We start from the raw sequence: 14,615 nt of genomic DNA on the forward strand, positions 1-14,615 counted from the left end.
GGCCCTCATAATTCCTCTCTTCCATGGCCCTACTTCTATATCTACTACTACTACTTAATGTGCTAAAACTCAGTCCGAGAGCCCCACCAACAAAGGAAGATTTTGTGATGTCACCCATCACATCATCAACAGAATCTTGAGGCAAGTTCTTACTTAGTGCGATGCCAGCAAACAAAGAAGTTTCTCTTCTTTTTTTCCACTGTGTTAAAATGGGGTGTGTGGCAGGAGATTTAGACAGCTTTTTCACCTGCACAAAAATACTTGCAGCCAAAACGAGGAAGGCATTTACACCACTAGATGGAAAACTGCAGCTTGCTCTTTCACTGAAATGTGCCAGCAACTTTGAACTTTTCTGCCCGAAAACCATGAAACATCATGGTTTCTCACCCAGAAGCTGGTATGCCTAGTTATGTTTTTGGTACATAGTACTTGTTCTTACAAAACATATGAAGTGTTATTAACAGTTCTACTAGAGATTGACAGATGGGCATTGTTAGAAGAGCAGAGGAATTGAACGCTAGATTGGGAAACAATAAGACAATTGTGCAATGTGGGACCTTGGCATAGTATAATTTGGAGCAATTGTGTCTGTTTCAAATAATATTAATAATAATAATCTGCTAATTTGGGAGTATATTTTAGTCTAAAGTTGTTTCATGTTTGAAGCATTTTTTTACCTGTCGACCAAGAAAATGTGAGTGCTGTTACATGCAGAGAAACTATCCAAAGTGCTGCTATCATTTTCTTGCATACCACATCTGATATTTTTGGCTGCAGGGTTCCCATCAGGCAGAGGCCTAGCATTATTTCTATCATGGGCAAATTGAATCTGGCTGCAAGGAGGTGGGGTCACAAAATGCTCCTCCTCCATAATAAATAAATAAATATTCCCTCCACACAGAAAACCAGATACCAGGGAGAAAGTAAACTAGAAACCTTCTCTCTGAAATATGTGAGAACTAGGGAAGCAGGATATAAATGTAATGGATGAATAAATGAATTGTATCCATTGCATCAAACTGATTATGGGATAATTCTCACAAATAATACCTTTGTAAATAAAAGGAATTCAGTGTGTTCTAAGAAATAAGAATCTTAAAACGTAAGAGGTGAGATTATAATTCACAGTAAGTACACAGTATAATTATGATGCTTGTGGCACTATAAAAATAATGTATAGTTTCTGAACAATTTTTTTAAAAATCAAAAGTAATACTGTTGATTTGGGATAATAATCTTGGATTTTACACCATTCACAACTCTCTCTCTCTCTCATTTCTAAATATTTCATCATTAGTAAGGGAAACTACTAATAATGACAAATGACTGTTAAACTACATTTATTTTAAATCTGCCTTGCAAAGAGGGTGAAATATGATTAAAACAGGCATTACTTTAAATCCATATCTAGCAGATACATATTTTCATTTTTATTTTTACTCTAGAGCAGACATAAGGTCCCTAGATCAGGGCCATGGTGAGGTTTGTGGGTGCAGGAGGCTTTTAAGATCCAGATTGAGTCTCTTTTGCTGAGTCTAGGGTAAAAATGAAAATAAAGACACACACACACCAACTGCTAGGTAAGGATTTAAAGTAATGCCTGTTTTGGCCCTTATATACAGAATTTCCTTTGAACTGTTATGTGGGTGAGGAAGAGTCCATGGACAGCTCAATTTAATCCCATTTGGGAAGCTTAACCTAATGGAAGTTAGTACTGCTGAGCTTATAAGGTGGCCATGTTACCTATTTTACAGAGGACAGTCCTCTGTTTGAATCATAGAATAGCAGAGTTGGAAGGGACCTAGGCCATCGAGTCCAACCCCCTGCTCAATGCAGGAATCCACCCTAAAGCATCCCTGACAGATGAAGAACTGCCAGAAGGCTGTCCTCTGTTTTGAAGGCAACCTCTCTTTGAAGGGCTGTCCAGTCCAAGTCTGGTTTAAAGATAAAGAATCATCAGAAGGGAAAGCTGGGCCTTGAAGTTGCTCATCAGCAGCACTTGAACAGCAGACTGAGGAGCAAAGGCACAGAGCCCACCTGGTCAGTCTTGCGCACTGTAGTGAGACATCCTGCATTTCTATTTAAATTAAAATAATTATCTCTGTATTTATACGTATAGATACAAATTGTACAAAATATGTTTATAACAGCGTTTCAAACGCTGGGAAAATGAACCCACATTTCGAGGATTATTTTGTTAATTGAAGTGTGGATTCTTTCACTACAGATTAAGAACAGGATTCAAAAATATGCTTTGACTTTTCTCTAACCCTTTCATACTCACACACACACTCGTGCGCAAGAGTGTCTAATAAAACCCCTGTACACAGCTACATCTCCCAACACAAATAAAATGCCACTCCTTGGCAGAGAGTAAAGATACCTTGTGTTGAGACATACATTTATACGTATTTTTTAAAAAAGGGGGGAGTGGGGAGAAAAAAAGAGAAATGTTTATGTATTTCTTGCTCAGACAATAGGATGCCTTAGAGGCGGACCACGCTCACAGCGTGTCCTGGCATACAAAACAGTAAAACAGCAGCCTAAGCATAGAGCTAGACAAAGATGAGAGTTGTGCGAATACTGGAAGTTGCCAGTATTGAAATAACAGTCCATGAGATGCTCATAAGTTATTATCTCCATGATGGACGCAAATGGTGTCGTTCTATCCAGTTCCAGCTCTACGTTGAATGCCTTTTGCCTTGGAAAGTTAAGCATGGCTGGTATATCTATAGTGATAGAAAAGGGAAGAGTGACAATCCAATCATCTATCCTCAGAAATTTCCCAGTTATTTTTTGCTGCTTTCCCCCACCTCTCAGTATCTGAAATCGGAGCTGCGCATAACAGAGGAATCTATACTATGTTCGTGTAGCTGCGAGTGGGCAGAAGAAATTCAATAGGGGCAGCCGTTCCCATTGGTATACCGGGGAAGGCTGCACCTGTTGAACTGGTGCTTGTCCTGATGCCTTTCAAAGTCGCACAATGTATGCCAGAATGATGTGTTTCTGAAACACCTGTAGTTTTATATTTGGGCTTTGTGTTGGGTGAAGAGGCGGTGCTTTCAAATCACTGCAAGCAAAGTGAGACTGCAAGACCTATGCCTTCAAAAATAAAATAAAAATTAAGGTCTAAAGGTTATACAGACATTCAACCGGAAAAGGACATTCCTTCATTGCAGTTGTCGTTGCTGAACTCTTCCATATTGTGGGGCTTTTAAAAGCACAAAAAACCCTGCTAGAAAAAGAGAACACCCTAAAAGAAGTGAGGCAGGTGGCTACCAGGAGGAGGGCCTTCTCTGCTGTGGCACCCTGGCTGTGGAATGAGCTCCCTATGGAGGTTCGCTTGGCACCTACATTAAATGCTTATAGACTCCAGGTGAAGACCTTTTTATTCTCCCAGCATTTTAACAGTCTATAAATAAATTTTAACTTGGTGTTTTGAATTTGTAATTTTGCATTGCTGCTGTTTTTATCTGGTTGAGCTTTTATATTGTATTTTATATTATGGTTTTATACTGTTGTTTTATACTTTGGATGTTTTTAATTTTTGTGAACCGCCCAGAGAGCTCCGGCTATTGGGCGGTATACAAATGTAATTAATAAATAATAAATAAATAAACTATCTCTTTTTAAAAAACTTATTTTTTTAGTTGTGGGGTGGGGTAGATGATTATTGGAAATAATGCATCAAAAAGCCGCCTGTAAGCCCGCCCTGTTTTGAGTCTAAAACTATTGATTCTTCTTTACTTCTCCTATCTTTTAGAGGATTGGAAATGCTTCACCTGAGAGCCGGAATTATCGTACGACAACAATCGAGACTGCGTCCCCTTTGAGAGGAAACCCGTGTCTGACGCGCGTGGGCGTTCCCGGCCTAGTTCCTCTTTCCGGTTCCGGCTTCCTCTTGCCTTGCTCGAATTGCTACGTGTCTTTAGGAGCATCGTTGGCCGGTCTTAGTCGCAGCGGCGCCTCACCGAGAATCGGTAAGGGAGATTAAACGGGGGCGGTTCCCGGGCTTTTATGTGGCTTGTGGGGGGACAAGGGAGGGAATAACGTCGCCAAGGGTCGAACGTGAGGTTTGTGCTGTTAGCAACAGTTGTAAGTCTCTGGGCATACGCAGAGTGGCTTTACCGCCGAGAAACCATAGCCAATCTCCTCCTGTCTTTTCCTTCCTTTTCCACCCACGCAATAATAATAATAATAATAATAATAATATTTATAATAATAATATGGCAGGAAGTGTCAGGGCTTCCAGCGGGAGGGGTATGGCTATTAGTCTTTTGGTGTTTAGGCTGCTGAGCGTTTTTGGTTTATTAATGAATTTATATGCTTTTTTTCAGGTAAAACCTCCTGAAATGGTTAATAAAGTTAAAAGTGAAAATAATGATACATAAAAATAGTAATAAAAAAACCCAATCTAACATAATGTAAAAGCAAAGGTGGCTGAGGTAAAAGTAAAGACCCAGATTGAACCTGTATAAAAACATTTTTAAAAGCATAGGTAAATAAAGGTCTTCATTTAATGCCGAAAATACATCAAGGTTGGTGCCAGGAATAGCCTTCCATGTGTGTGTGTGTGTGTGTGTGTGTGTCATAGTTGAACTAGAGATATTGTGGGACATCACCTACTTCATCTTGGAAGCAGAGTGCCTTTGCCACTGAAAAAGTGTTGGTTTTCCCACCATCTAGTCTGGAAATACAGTGCGACAAAATCTCTCCATTATTATTATTATTTTATTTGTATTCTGCCTTTTGCCCAATACTGGGCCTCAAGGCGGTATTACAAAGTTTAAAACATACATTTTAAAACATAGGAAAAGAAATCCCCCCCCAAAAAAGAGTTAAAATACTCAACACCCCCAAAGGAGCCTGCCTCTTAAGCTGTCAGTCCCAAAAAGATGTTGCAGCTGGGGGTGAGATGGTTCTGTGCTGGGAGCCTGAGTCTGCTAGGAGGCAGTTCAAAATATGGCAGTTCAGTCCATATGTATCACTTATTGTCGGGATAGGCAACCTGGTACTTCCCAGATGCTTTGGACTACAACTCCCACAATCCTTGATTGGTCATGCTGGCTGAGCTGATAAGAATTGTAGTTCAGAACATCTGGAGGGCATCAGTCTGCCAACTCCTGACTTACTGTGTGATGTATCTTTATCATTATTACCTTCTCTTCTTTCCTTTTCCTCAAAAAGTGTGGGGGTTGGATCCAGACTTAGTCATACGTAGAGCACACCCATTGAAATAGGTGAGAATGAATTGGTTCATGACTAACCTTAGTTCCATTGATTTCAGTGAGTTTGCTGTATGTTTGACTAGGTCTGGATCCAACTCCGGGTGTAGAAGGGTAATAAAATCTAAGCCATGTCCCATCACATGATGCATTGTACACACATTCAGGTCCTCTGCCCATGGTGCAAACACTATTCCTGATTAACTATTGTATAAATGTGCCCAAGAGAATGGGAGTTGATGCTAAGCATTTAAAAAGGAATTGCCAGTCTTTCTGTGCCAACATCAAGGGCTGTGGAGCGTTCTGCTAACCCGTGTAACTAGCTTCAGAATTCAGATATCAGATGTATATATGGATGGGGTGGAGACTTCTTATTTAACTGTGTAGTTTTAGGCATTATAATTCCACTTTGTTTTATACATTCTCCCCCCCTCCCCCGGCCCATCAACTGTGCATGCAGTGCCTTTCCCCCCTAACAATATTGCAGCTTTGTCAAAAGTTTTGAGCTGCTGGGTATTCCTAAAAAGAATAGGAAAGGAGGCAGGGAACAGATGTGGGAGTCTCAGAGTTACCCGTAGTTGTTGATGGTATATACTGCAAGAGATCCAGATTTTCTGAGTACTAGGAATTGACATTCCTGTTACAGTAATATTTCTTCAGCTGTGTTAAGAAGCACTGTATACTGGTGCAAAAGATAACGTTACAGGGAAATGTTGGAAGTTTCTTAAAATACATTGTATGTGGACTTGACAAATAGGGGGAAAAACAATGTTTCTCATGCTAAACACCCCAAAGTTGGTATGTTTCTAAGTTAACATCAAGGTATGTGCTCTTGCAAAAGCTAAACCCCAAACTTGTGAAACATTATGCACTTGTCATTTTATTTGCTCGTCATCTGTATAATTTCTGGAGAAGGTAACTTCTGGGCTGCTTTGGAATGATGGTACAGAACGGCTTAATATTTGGGGTTTTTTTTCTTGCAGTTTATCATGGATCAAGTAATGCAATTTGTGGAACCCAGTCGGCAGTTTGTGAAAGATTCCATCAGACTTGTTAAAAGATGCACAAAGCCAGATAGGAAAGGTAAAGCAATCCAGAAGAAAAAAAACCTGAATCAGTATTATGCAATACCGTCATAAACAAAGTGTAAAGAAACACGCTTTGTAGATAATATGGGTTCATATGAGATTTCTGTATTCAGTCTCATATTTTCATTTTGTAGGTGAAAAAGTCAGTTTTTCAGAAGCAGCTCATGCTGCACTCAGATTGCATTTTTAAAAAGGGAAATAGCATAATAAGTTTCTTTGGCTGGTATACATTTGACTGAGCTCATGTTTTGAACATGAGGGGGTAGGGGAGGAGAGTGATTTTGAGCAAGGGTCTAGACACGTGCTTGTCACTAATGAGCGCATCTTTTACTCTCAAGCTGTCTTCCCCAACCTGGTTCCCTCCATGTATATTGGACTGCAGCTCCCATAATTGCAATTTGGCCACGTTGGCCGGGATAAAATAAAAGGGCGCTAGCTGACTATTGCCCTAGTATGCCAGCTTTAAATCTCAGGTTGCAAAAATGTTATTTTTCAATTGTTCAAGAATATACTCCAGGCTAAGATAACTTGTAATAACTATTCAAATCCACTTAAGAGTTCATGTTTGAAATCGCCATCAATTGAAGTGTTAATCACTTGCATTTTGACAAGTTTTTTTCATTTCAGAATTCCAGAAGATCGCCATGGCAACAGCAATAGGTTTTGCAATAATGGGATTCATTGGTTTCTTTGTAAAACTGATCCATATTCCAATCAACAACATCATTGTGTAAGTAAATGTGGCAGGAGATGTTAATAGTATTGAAAAAAAAACACATGTGAGGAACATGCTAACATTTTTTGGGTCGCTCTGCTGGGACTTAAGATAATATGCAGTATTCTCTCTAGGTACACAAACCATGCCACCCTCACCATGGTGTTTAAAATTATCGACACATCTAGTGTTCGCAGAGTAACATTGATGGCTGCTTCGAGTGTCTACCATATATTCCCTATCACATTGATTGCTTTAAATATTTCTAGGCTGTTTTTTTGTTAAAAAATAATATCCAAAGCTGCTTATATAAAAAAGAAACAGCAACACACACAATTAAGAAATCAATAGAATCCAATCAAGTGTGTGACCAGGCCCACAGTGATAAGGGACTTGTGCTATTGTTAAGTATTTCTGCAAGGAAGAGGGCTTCTGTTCTACATTCGAAGTATAACTTAGAACATAAAGAGTATTTTTTGATCCGGGCATAGGCTGAGATCCCAAGTAGTGATTTAGTGAAGATTTGCATTCAGCCAATGGGGTAACCTCCTTTTGAATGACAGTCTACTATGTCATATTATAAACTGTCTTTATGATTTCTCCTTAGTTTCAGAAGTCCTTTGCTGTGCAGCTTGTGGGGCTGCTATTCAAAAAATACAAATCGAGACCTTGGAGCTCAGTTGACCAGTGACTATACCTAATGTTCTCTGCTCCTATATAATTCTTATTCCCATTTTTTTCTTCCACTTCTGATTGTAACGACTACATTGGATCACTTAAGCAATATATCATGGCAGAGTAATATAATTAAATGTCACATTGCAGAGCATCTGGTTGATTGTGGCTTTTTCTTTTTTACAGGGGTGGCTGAATGCATCAGGAAGAAGTCTTGCTTCACGTTGAGCATGGTCACTTGGGAAAATGGTGTGGGCTTTCTAACTGAGTAATTTGCATCGATCTTTTACAACTTGTCAATATAAACCACGTTTTAAAGTAAAACCTGTGTGGCATCCTATTTGGTTACTGCAAGCACATGTAGACTGACCCTGATTAACTTTCATCACAGACTCGTAAAGCTTTGTCCTTGGTGAATAAGATGTAAGCTTGGAGAGGAGATCAGATAGTGTTTTATGAAATGTCCCATTTCTTCAGGGGTTATGAGGAGCATCAATGTTAGAATAAACTGATCAGCACACAGGAGCTCTGTGTCAATCTAGACATAACTTTTGTGTACAAACTTAGTTTTAGGTTGCCACTGAAGAGATCTGGCACCGAAACATTCCCCCTTCCTATGTTTGACTCCAAATGTAAAGTAGTCCCAACTGTCTGCTCCCCTATGTGATGTCAAAAGCAAAAACATAACTACCAAATCTACTCTTTCAAAATAATCTTTATTAAATGTAAGACTTGGTGTAATGTTTGATCTCAATGTGGCATTACCTTGGTTTTCTTTTTGAATAATATATTCAGTTAAACTGGCAATTATGAAATGTGTCAAGCTCAAAATTTGTTACAATGGTTCATGCAGATCAAAGCAAGGCCAGATTAACATACTAACGAAACTGCTTAAATTGACAATGAATGGGATTTACTATAGTTTAATTCTGTTTCCAGTGACATTTATGAGACTAAGGTCTGTCATGACTATCCTTGACAACCTCATTTATGAACATTTGCAAAGCTACCATATGCACACCCCACCATTATACACACATGTGCTTGTGTACACACACACACAAATAAAATTACTCAAGAGGCATTGTTCCCATCCACCGCTATCCCTGGCACACATTTTCAGGGTGCACTTGTCTTTTCTCATACCATTTATTGATTTGTACCCCGCCTTTCAACCAAGAAAAATGACACTCAAGGTGGCAAGCAAGCAAGCTCATCAGCATGAGGATATTCAAGCTTTCAGGATGTGCTTCCTTTAGCAGTAAAGAGTCAGATGTTCTCTGATGGTGGGAGTTGTGTAGGAGCAATTCGGATAGGCTTTGTTTCTGGAGGCTGCATGTCTGTTCTCCTTTTCTGCATTATTTGGTTTCTGACATGCGCACATGTAAATATACATGTATGCTGTTGCCAATTGGTGCATTACTGAAAGCCGATACCAATTGCTTGAGGACGTTTATATGATAAATAACTTATGAGACATTGTATATCCACTTACGTTTACTATCCCTCCCCCTCTTTAAAAGCAACTACCCTGTACACAGTATATTGAAAAATATATCCATTTTCAGTTTTTTCTTTTAAAAAAATCTTATATATACAACACTGATCCAACAGCAATAACAAGTCATAAAAAGCCCTGGCACTCTACAGATAGAAGCTGCATAAAAATAAGCTAATGTGTAAATTTTTGTAAAATTACAGTGAATGACTTTTAACTGCGTTATACGTAATTCTGAGTTCATTAAGGGTTGGAGGTTTCCAAGGAATGTCACTTTAAGGCGTGGTCTTAACAAAATTAAGGCGACTTATAGCCTTTCAGGCACACTCTTCATCTTTGATGCCCATTGTCCAAAGCAAAGGCTTGTCAGTTTCGACAGTCACAACCCCAGATTCATTGTAAGTGTTTGAAGTGCTGACCAGTGTTCCAAACCTTAAAACGCTTCCATCTGCAAGCAATGAAAAAGAAAAATTAATTCAAAAATTCCAAAGCTTGATGCATTTATACTCTTAATGAACACAGGAAGTGCATATAAACATGACAAAGCTGGTCCAATGTTAATATTCTTAGGGTGCAATCCTATTTAGATGCCTATCAGCCTCTGAACTCTGAGGCTGATTGGCATCCAATGCGGTGTGGGAGGAGTGTGGAGGGCATCTCCACTTCCGTGCTTTCCCCGCCCTATATATTTGGTAGATGGGCATTTTTGCCCGTCTAGCTAGGGCTCTCCCCACCCACAGAACAGCTGCCTTTCTGTCCTCCGAGATTACTTTTGCAAACTCTGAAAGGTAGCTGGCACTGTTTTCTCCATGCCGGCTGCAAGGGGAGGGTGGGGAGCTCGGACTCCTGGGTCTGAGGTTGGAGACAGTGTTCTGACCTTGGATCCCTGAATCGGGAACTATCATATGTGCCCCCCCCCCGATGCTGTCTGTCGGGCATAGGATTGCTTTCTTAACCACTTACAGCATGATCCTAAACATGCATACTGCTATGCATATAAAGCTCTTACTGGTGTTAAACTGTTATTATCATGGTTTCCTCCAAAGAATCCGGGGAATGGCAGTTCTGATTAACATTTTCTGTTAAAGTAAGTCTGCCTAACTGAACCACAATTCTTTGGGTTCCCTGAAAGAGGTAATGACTGATAGCCCATTTAAATTCTGTAGTGTAGTAGGTTTGTATGTTCCAAGAAGCATTAGCCAAGGTCTCAGTCCGGAGCTCATCTAGATTTCAGTAAAGCTCCTGATAGTTCTCCCTTACTATACATCACCTTTGCTGCCCTGCGAGACAGTGGCAGAGTTGTTGCTCTCCTTGGGAAGGAAAGGGTTAAGAAATATTTGCCCTTACTTATGCTCATGTGGGAGTGATATGATAAAAGGGTGAAGCCAATCAGTGCAACAAAATGATTTGCTGGAATAGTTAAAACTCAATTCAAAGGACAGCCCCAGTTTAAAATGATCTGCTCAACAGGGCAGGTATCCATAAAAATGATCTGAGAACTCAAGATCTCTAGCTCTCCTTCCCTTTCTGTACAACTAATTAAAATTGCAATTTCTTAGACGTATCTTTTTAAAAGTTGTGATGTAAAGGTGGAGGATACAGAAGGTACCTGTATCCAGGGACTCACTGGCAATGGTCCCCAGCTCATTATTGGCCTCTGGCTTACTGAAATATCCAATTGTGGACTAGCGGCTTAACACTTTTCTCCATTGGATATCACTTTCCTTCATATTTACAGGAGATGAAACATCTTTATGAAAGCAACAAGTGACCCTACACTGTCAGTGTTTTAATGAGTTTTAGACTGTAATGTTATCTCTTCCCCAGCCACCCTAAAAGCCTTTGCCATACATAGCTTTCAGGTCATCTGAGCCTGTAGCTGAGATGTTCCTAGAATGGTATTAGTCACCTTTCCCCAGCCTGGTTGCCCTTCAGATGTATTGGACTGTAACTCCCAGAATTCCCAGCCAGTATGGTCACTAGCTCTTCCTGGCTGGGAATTATGAGAATTGCCATCCAATACATCTGGAGGGCACCAGGTTGGGGAAGGCTGGTGTAAGTGAGGAGGAAAAAGTGTGATATGGAACGAACATGGTGAAGGAAGAGCAGGAGGGTGTAGTTTAGCAAACAAGGGTGTTGGTGATAAGTGTAGTAATGAATGAATGAATGAATACCTTTATTGAATAAGTCTACTGACCATTTCAAAAAATCACATATTATTAAAAGCAAACAAATACTTAAAATTTATGATTTAAAATTCTAAAACAATATACAGTTCATAATTAATACATTATATATGACTAACAGTTAATAAAACCCCACATATATTGCAACATTTGATAAAAACTTATTAATTAATCCATTTTTTCTAATTCTTTTTTCCTTATACTGGCTGCTTTAAGAGCGAAGAGAGCAACCCTCTGGGTCACAAAATAGTTAGAACCGCGTAGGAGAAAGGCCAATTTATCCTTGGCTGACCAGTCTCTCATGCGTATTAAAAACATAGATAGATAATGTTCTCTACATTTTGAATATAAACAACATTCAAGTAAATAGTGAGTTAAATCTTCAATTTCAGGGTTGCCACATATACATAGTCTATCTTTCGATGGAATACCTTGGAATCTACCCTGTAACATCATTGTGTCCATCAGCTCGAATCGAAGCCGGGTAAAGGCTACTCGATGGGCCCGTTTCATAACAAAAAACAAATATTTTTCTTCTTTGAAATGGAATTTTGTTTTGGCTAGCCATTTCATGGCCCTTGATTTTGACAATAAGTGTAGTAAAATGGTTGGGAAAAGAGAGTGGGTCAACTGAATTCTGCTGGGACATGGTAGGGAATGTATAGAGATTTGGATGGAAAGGATCCATTTATGAAAGGTCATACCTACTTTTACTATTCAGTATCCTGTTCACCACAGAAGCTTGAGCCACTGGGACTCTCAGCACTGATCAATAAACTAAATCATCACTCCCATCCCTCTTGCTGTTGTGTATATCCTGTGCAATACCTCATTTCAGCTTCTAAAAATTAGCCTTTTGCTCGTCACAATCAAGTCCACTTTCCTCACAGTGCTTGTGTATTGTCATAACATTACATTGCATTGTAACCATCTTCATTCTACTGTTGTTGATTGTGTCAACGGAGCAAAAAGCCATTAAAACCGAAACAAATGTCACATAATTATATTGAGGGAACTACTGGCCCTAGTCTGCCTTTCCCCTGCAAATTTCAAAGAATTATGTTTGCACCTGTGACTAAATTCCACCCATGGAATAGAACAATACAGGGGAAAAGATGTCGTGGGTGGGTGGGGTGAGTAGGCACATACACATCCCAAAACATTACACAAAGCATAGGAACATAAGTTCCATGCTGGATCAGACTGAGGGTCCATCTAGTCTGGCCCTCAGTTCACACAGTGACCAACCAGCTGTCGACCAGGGACCAACAAAGCAGGACATGGTGCAACAGCTCCCTCCCACTCATGTTCCCCAGCAACTGGTACACACAGGCTTACTGCCTTGGATACTGGAGATAGCACATAACCATTAAGGCTAGCAGCCATTGATAGCTTTCTCCTCCAGGAATGTATCCAACCGCCTTTTAAAGCCATCCAAATTGGTGGCTGTCACTACATCTTGTGGGTAGTGAATTCCATAATTTTAACTATGCGCTGTGAGAAGAAGTACTTTTATTTGTCCTGAAACTCCCCACTTCATGGGATAACCCCAGGTTCCAGTATTTTGAGAGAGGGAGAAAAATGTCTCCCTATCCACATTCTCTACACCATGCCTAATTTTGTACACCTCTATCATGTCTCCTCTCAGCCTCCTTTTTTCCAAGCCAAACAATTCCAGCTGTTGTACCCTTCTCTCATAGGGGAGATGCTTCAGCCTCTTAATCATTTTAGTTGCCTTTTTCTGCACTTTTTCCAGCTCTATGGTATCTTCTTTTAGGTGTGGTGACCAGAACTGCACACAATGTAAGTGGCCGCACCATAGATTTGTATAAAAACAGTGTGATACTGGCAGTTTTATTCTCAATTCCTTTTCTTATCATGCCTAACATGGAGTTTGCCTTCTTTATAGCTGCCACACACATCAGCCTCTCCCACCCATCCCGAACTCACTAACGGAAATTATTTCAAGGTTTTTGGACTTCGTTATTTGAGACCAAGTAATTCCCCCCATCCTGCCCTGCGGGCTATGTATGATTCATTCTGATAGTGTTAACTGTTAGGGACTAGGCAGCCCTGCTTGAATACCTAATTCAGGTAGGCAGCCATGAGAGAACCACTAGTATGTCATGAGAAATAAATTAATGAAATCAAGGCTAGTCTGGCCTCAAAAGTGTGGATCCACGGAGTTGGCTGCCTGCTCTGCATGGCCCATTGCTTTGGTCTTGCCTCTTTCCAAACAGCTCTTTGCTAAGGGCAAGCCATTTGGCTGTGACTTTGCATCAGGTGGGAATGGAGCAATCAATTGCTCCACACCCAGAAGAGGCCTTTGGCTGCACCTCTCAGCATGAATCACTGGAAAAGTGGCAAGTCCAGAGCAGTGGCTTGTGCAAAAACACATGGGATCGGCTTCCTGAGGGTGCGTAAGTCTGAATTCTTTTGCAGTCTGCAACAGGGCTGTGTAACCCGCGGCCTACGCATGGCCCTTGGCAGCAAGTTGCATGGCTGTTAGTGCTGGGCAAACCAGATTGGTGTCACTGGGGGTGGAAAGGCTTTCTTTAGTTTTTAAGCAGTAAAAACGGCATTCTTAAACATAAAATTTAAATGCCTTTAAATCGCTCTTTTCTCTGATCAGATATGAGAATGATTTCCCTGACTTAACCTAAAGAAACACCCCCTCCCCATCCACCCCCAGTAATGCCAATCTAAATAGCTGTGCTTTGTATGCCTGAAACCTGCGGCACTGGGCATTACATCTGAGTAGACGTGCAAAGAACTGAGCTGTGCTTTGTGTGCTTGGTAGGAAAATGTTCACATTGCTAAGAATTGTGTGTGTGTGTGCGTGCACCTGACCCTGAGTGCCAGAAAGACTGCACCCCTGCTCTACAAGTGTGTCTCAGCCATCAGAAGCTTACAAAATACTGTTCTGTATGCTAAAACTATTTTGACTTGGCTCACCAGTCTGTAAGTGGTAAAATGTATGGATCAGCGCCATCATCAATCATATACTGCTGCTGTTTCCCTTTCCTTATCGCCTGTTTGTGTCAGGATGCAGTGAAGTGACTTGAGATGAAGGACAGTGATGCTTCACTTTCCCTAGCTGACAATGTCTGCAAGGCATCTTACAGCCTGATTTTAAATATCTGCTTTACCTGGGGCAGGGTAAACCGTAGCTTGCATAGTAGTAGTTGAAGTGGCAACCTCTTCCAGGCCACCTGTGTTGTAAATGTG

General features: G+C 40.4%; 2 protein-coding genes across 2 annotated transcripts in view; one reads left to right on the forward strand and one right to left on the reverse strand.

The window, feature by feature from the left end:
* Positions 1-3,872: 3,872 nt before the first annotated feature.
* SEC61G (SEC61 translocon subunit gamma) lies at positions 3,873-8,027 on the forward strand. The gene is made up of 4 exons (XM_063129044.1): positions 3,873-3,980; positions 6,209-6,308; positions 6,941-7,043; positions 7,890-8,027. Exons 2-4 carry the CDS (start codon positions 6,215-6,217, stop codon positions 7,897-7,899), a joined length of 207 nt encoding a protein of 68 aa, XP_062985114.1. The 5' UTR covers positions 3,873-3,980; positions 6,209-6,214; the 3' UTR covers positions 7,900-8,027.
* A 704-nt stretch (positions 8,028-8,731) lies between these two features.
* The window catches only part of TPK1 (thiamin pyrophosphokinase 1), a 347,090-nt gene continuing 341,206 nt past the window's right edge, over positions 8,732-14,615 (reverse strand). Inside the window, exon 9 of the mRNA XM_063129032.1 lies at positions 8,732-9,649. Coding sequence (XP_062985102.1) covers positions 9,519-9,649 — 131 coding nt within the window. The 3' untranslated portion in view covers positions 8,732-9,518. The remainder of the gene's footprint in view (positions 9,650-14,615) is intronic.

Source organism: Elgaria multicarinata, chromosome 1, assembly GCF_023053635.1.
Source record: "Elgaria multicarinata webbii isolate HBS135686 ecotype San Diego chromosome 1, rElgMul1.1.pri, whole genome shotgun sequence".
Classification (NCBI taxonomy): domain Eukaryota; kingdom Metazoa; phylum Chordata; class Lepidosauria; order Squamata; family Anguidae; genus Elgaria; species Elgaria multicarinata.

What these genes read in the sequence shown, in the direction of transcription:
- SEC61G (XM_063129044.1), top strand. Translation starts at nt 6,215, where the DNA reads ATGGATCAAGTAATGCAATTTGTGGAACCCAGTCGGCAGTTTGTGAAA. An exon ending in CACAAAGCCAGATAGGAAAG is followed by an intron (nt 6,309 to 6,940) that starts GTAAAGCAATCC and finishes TTTTCATTTCAG; the next exon opens with AATTCCAGAAGATCGCCATG.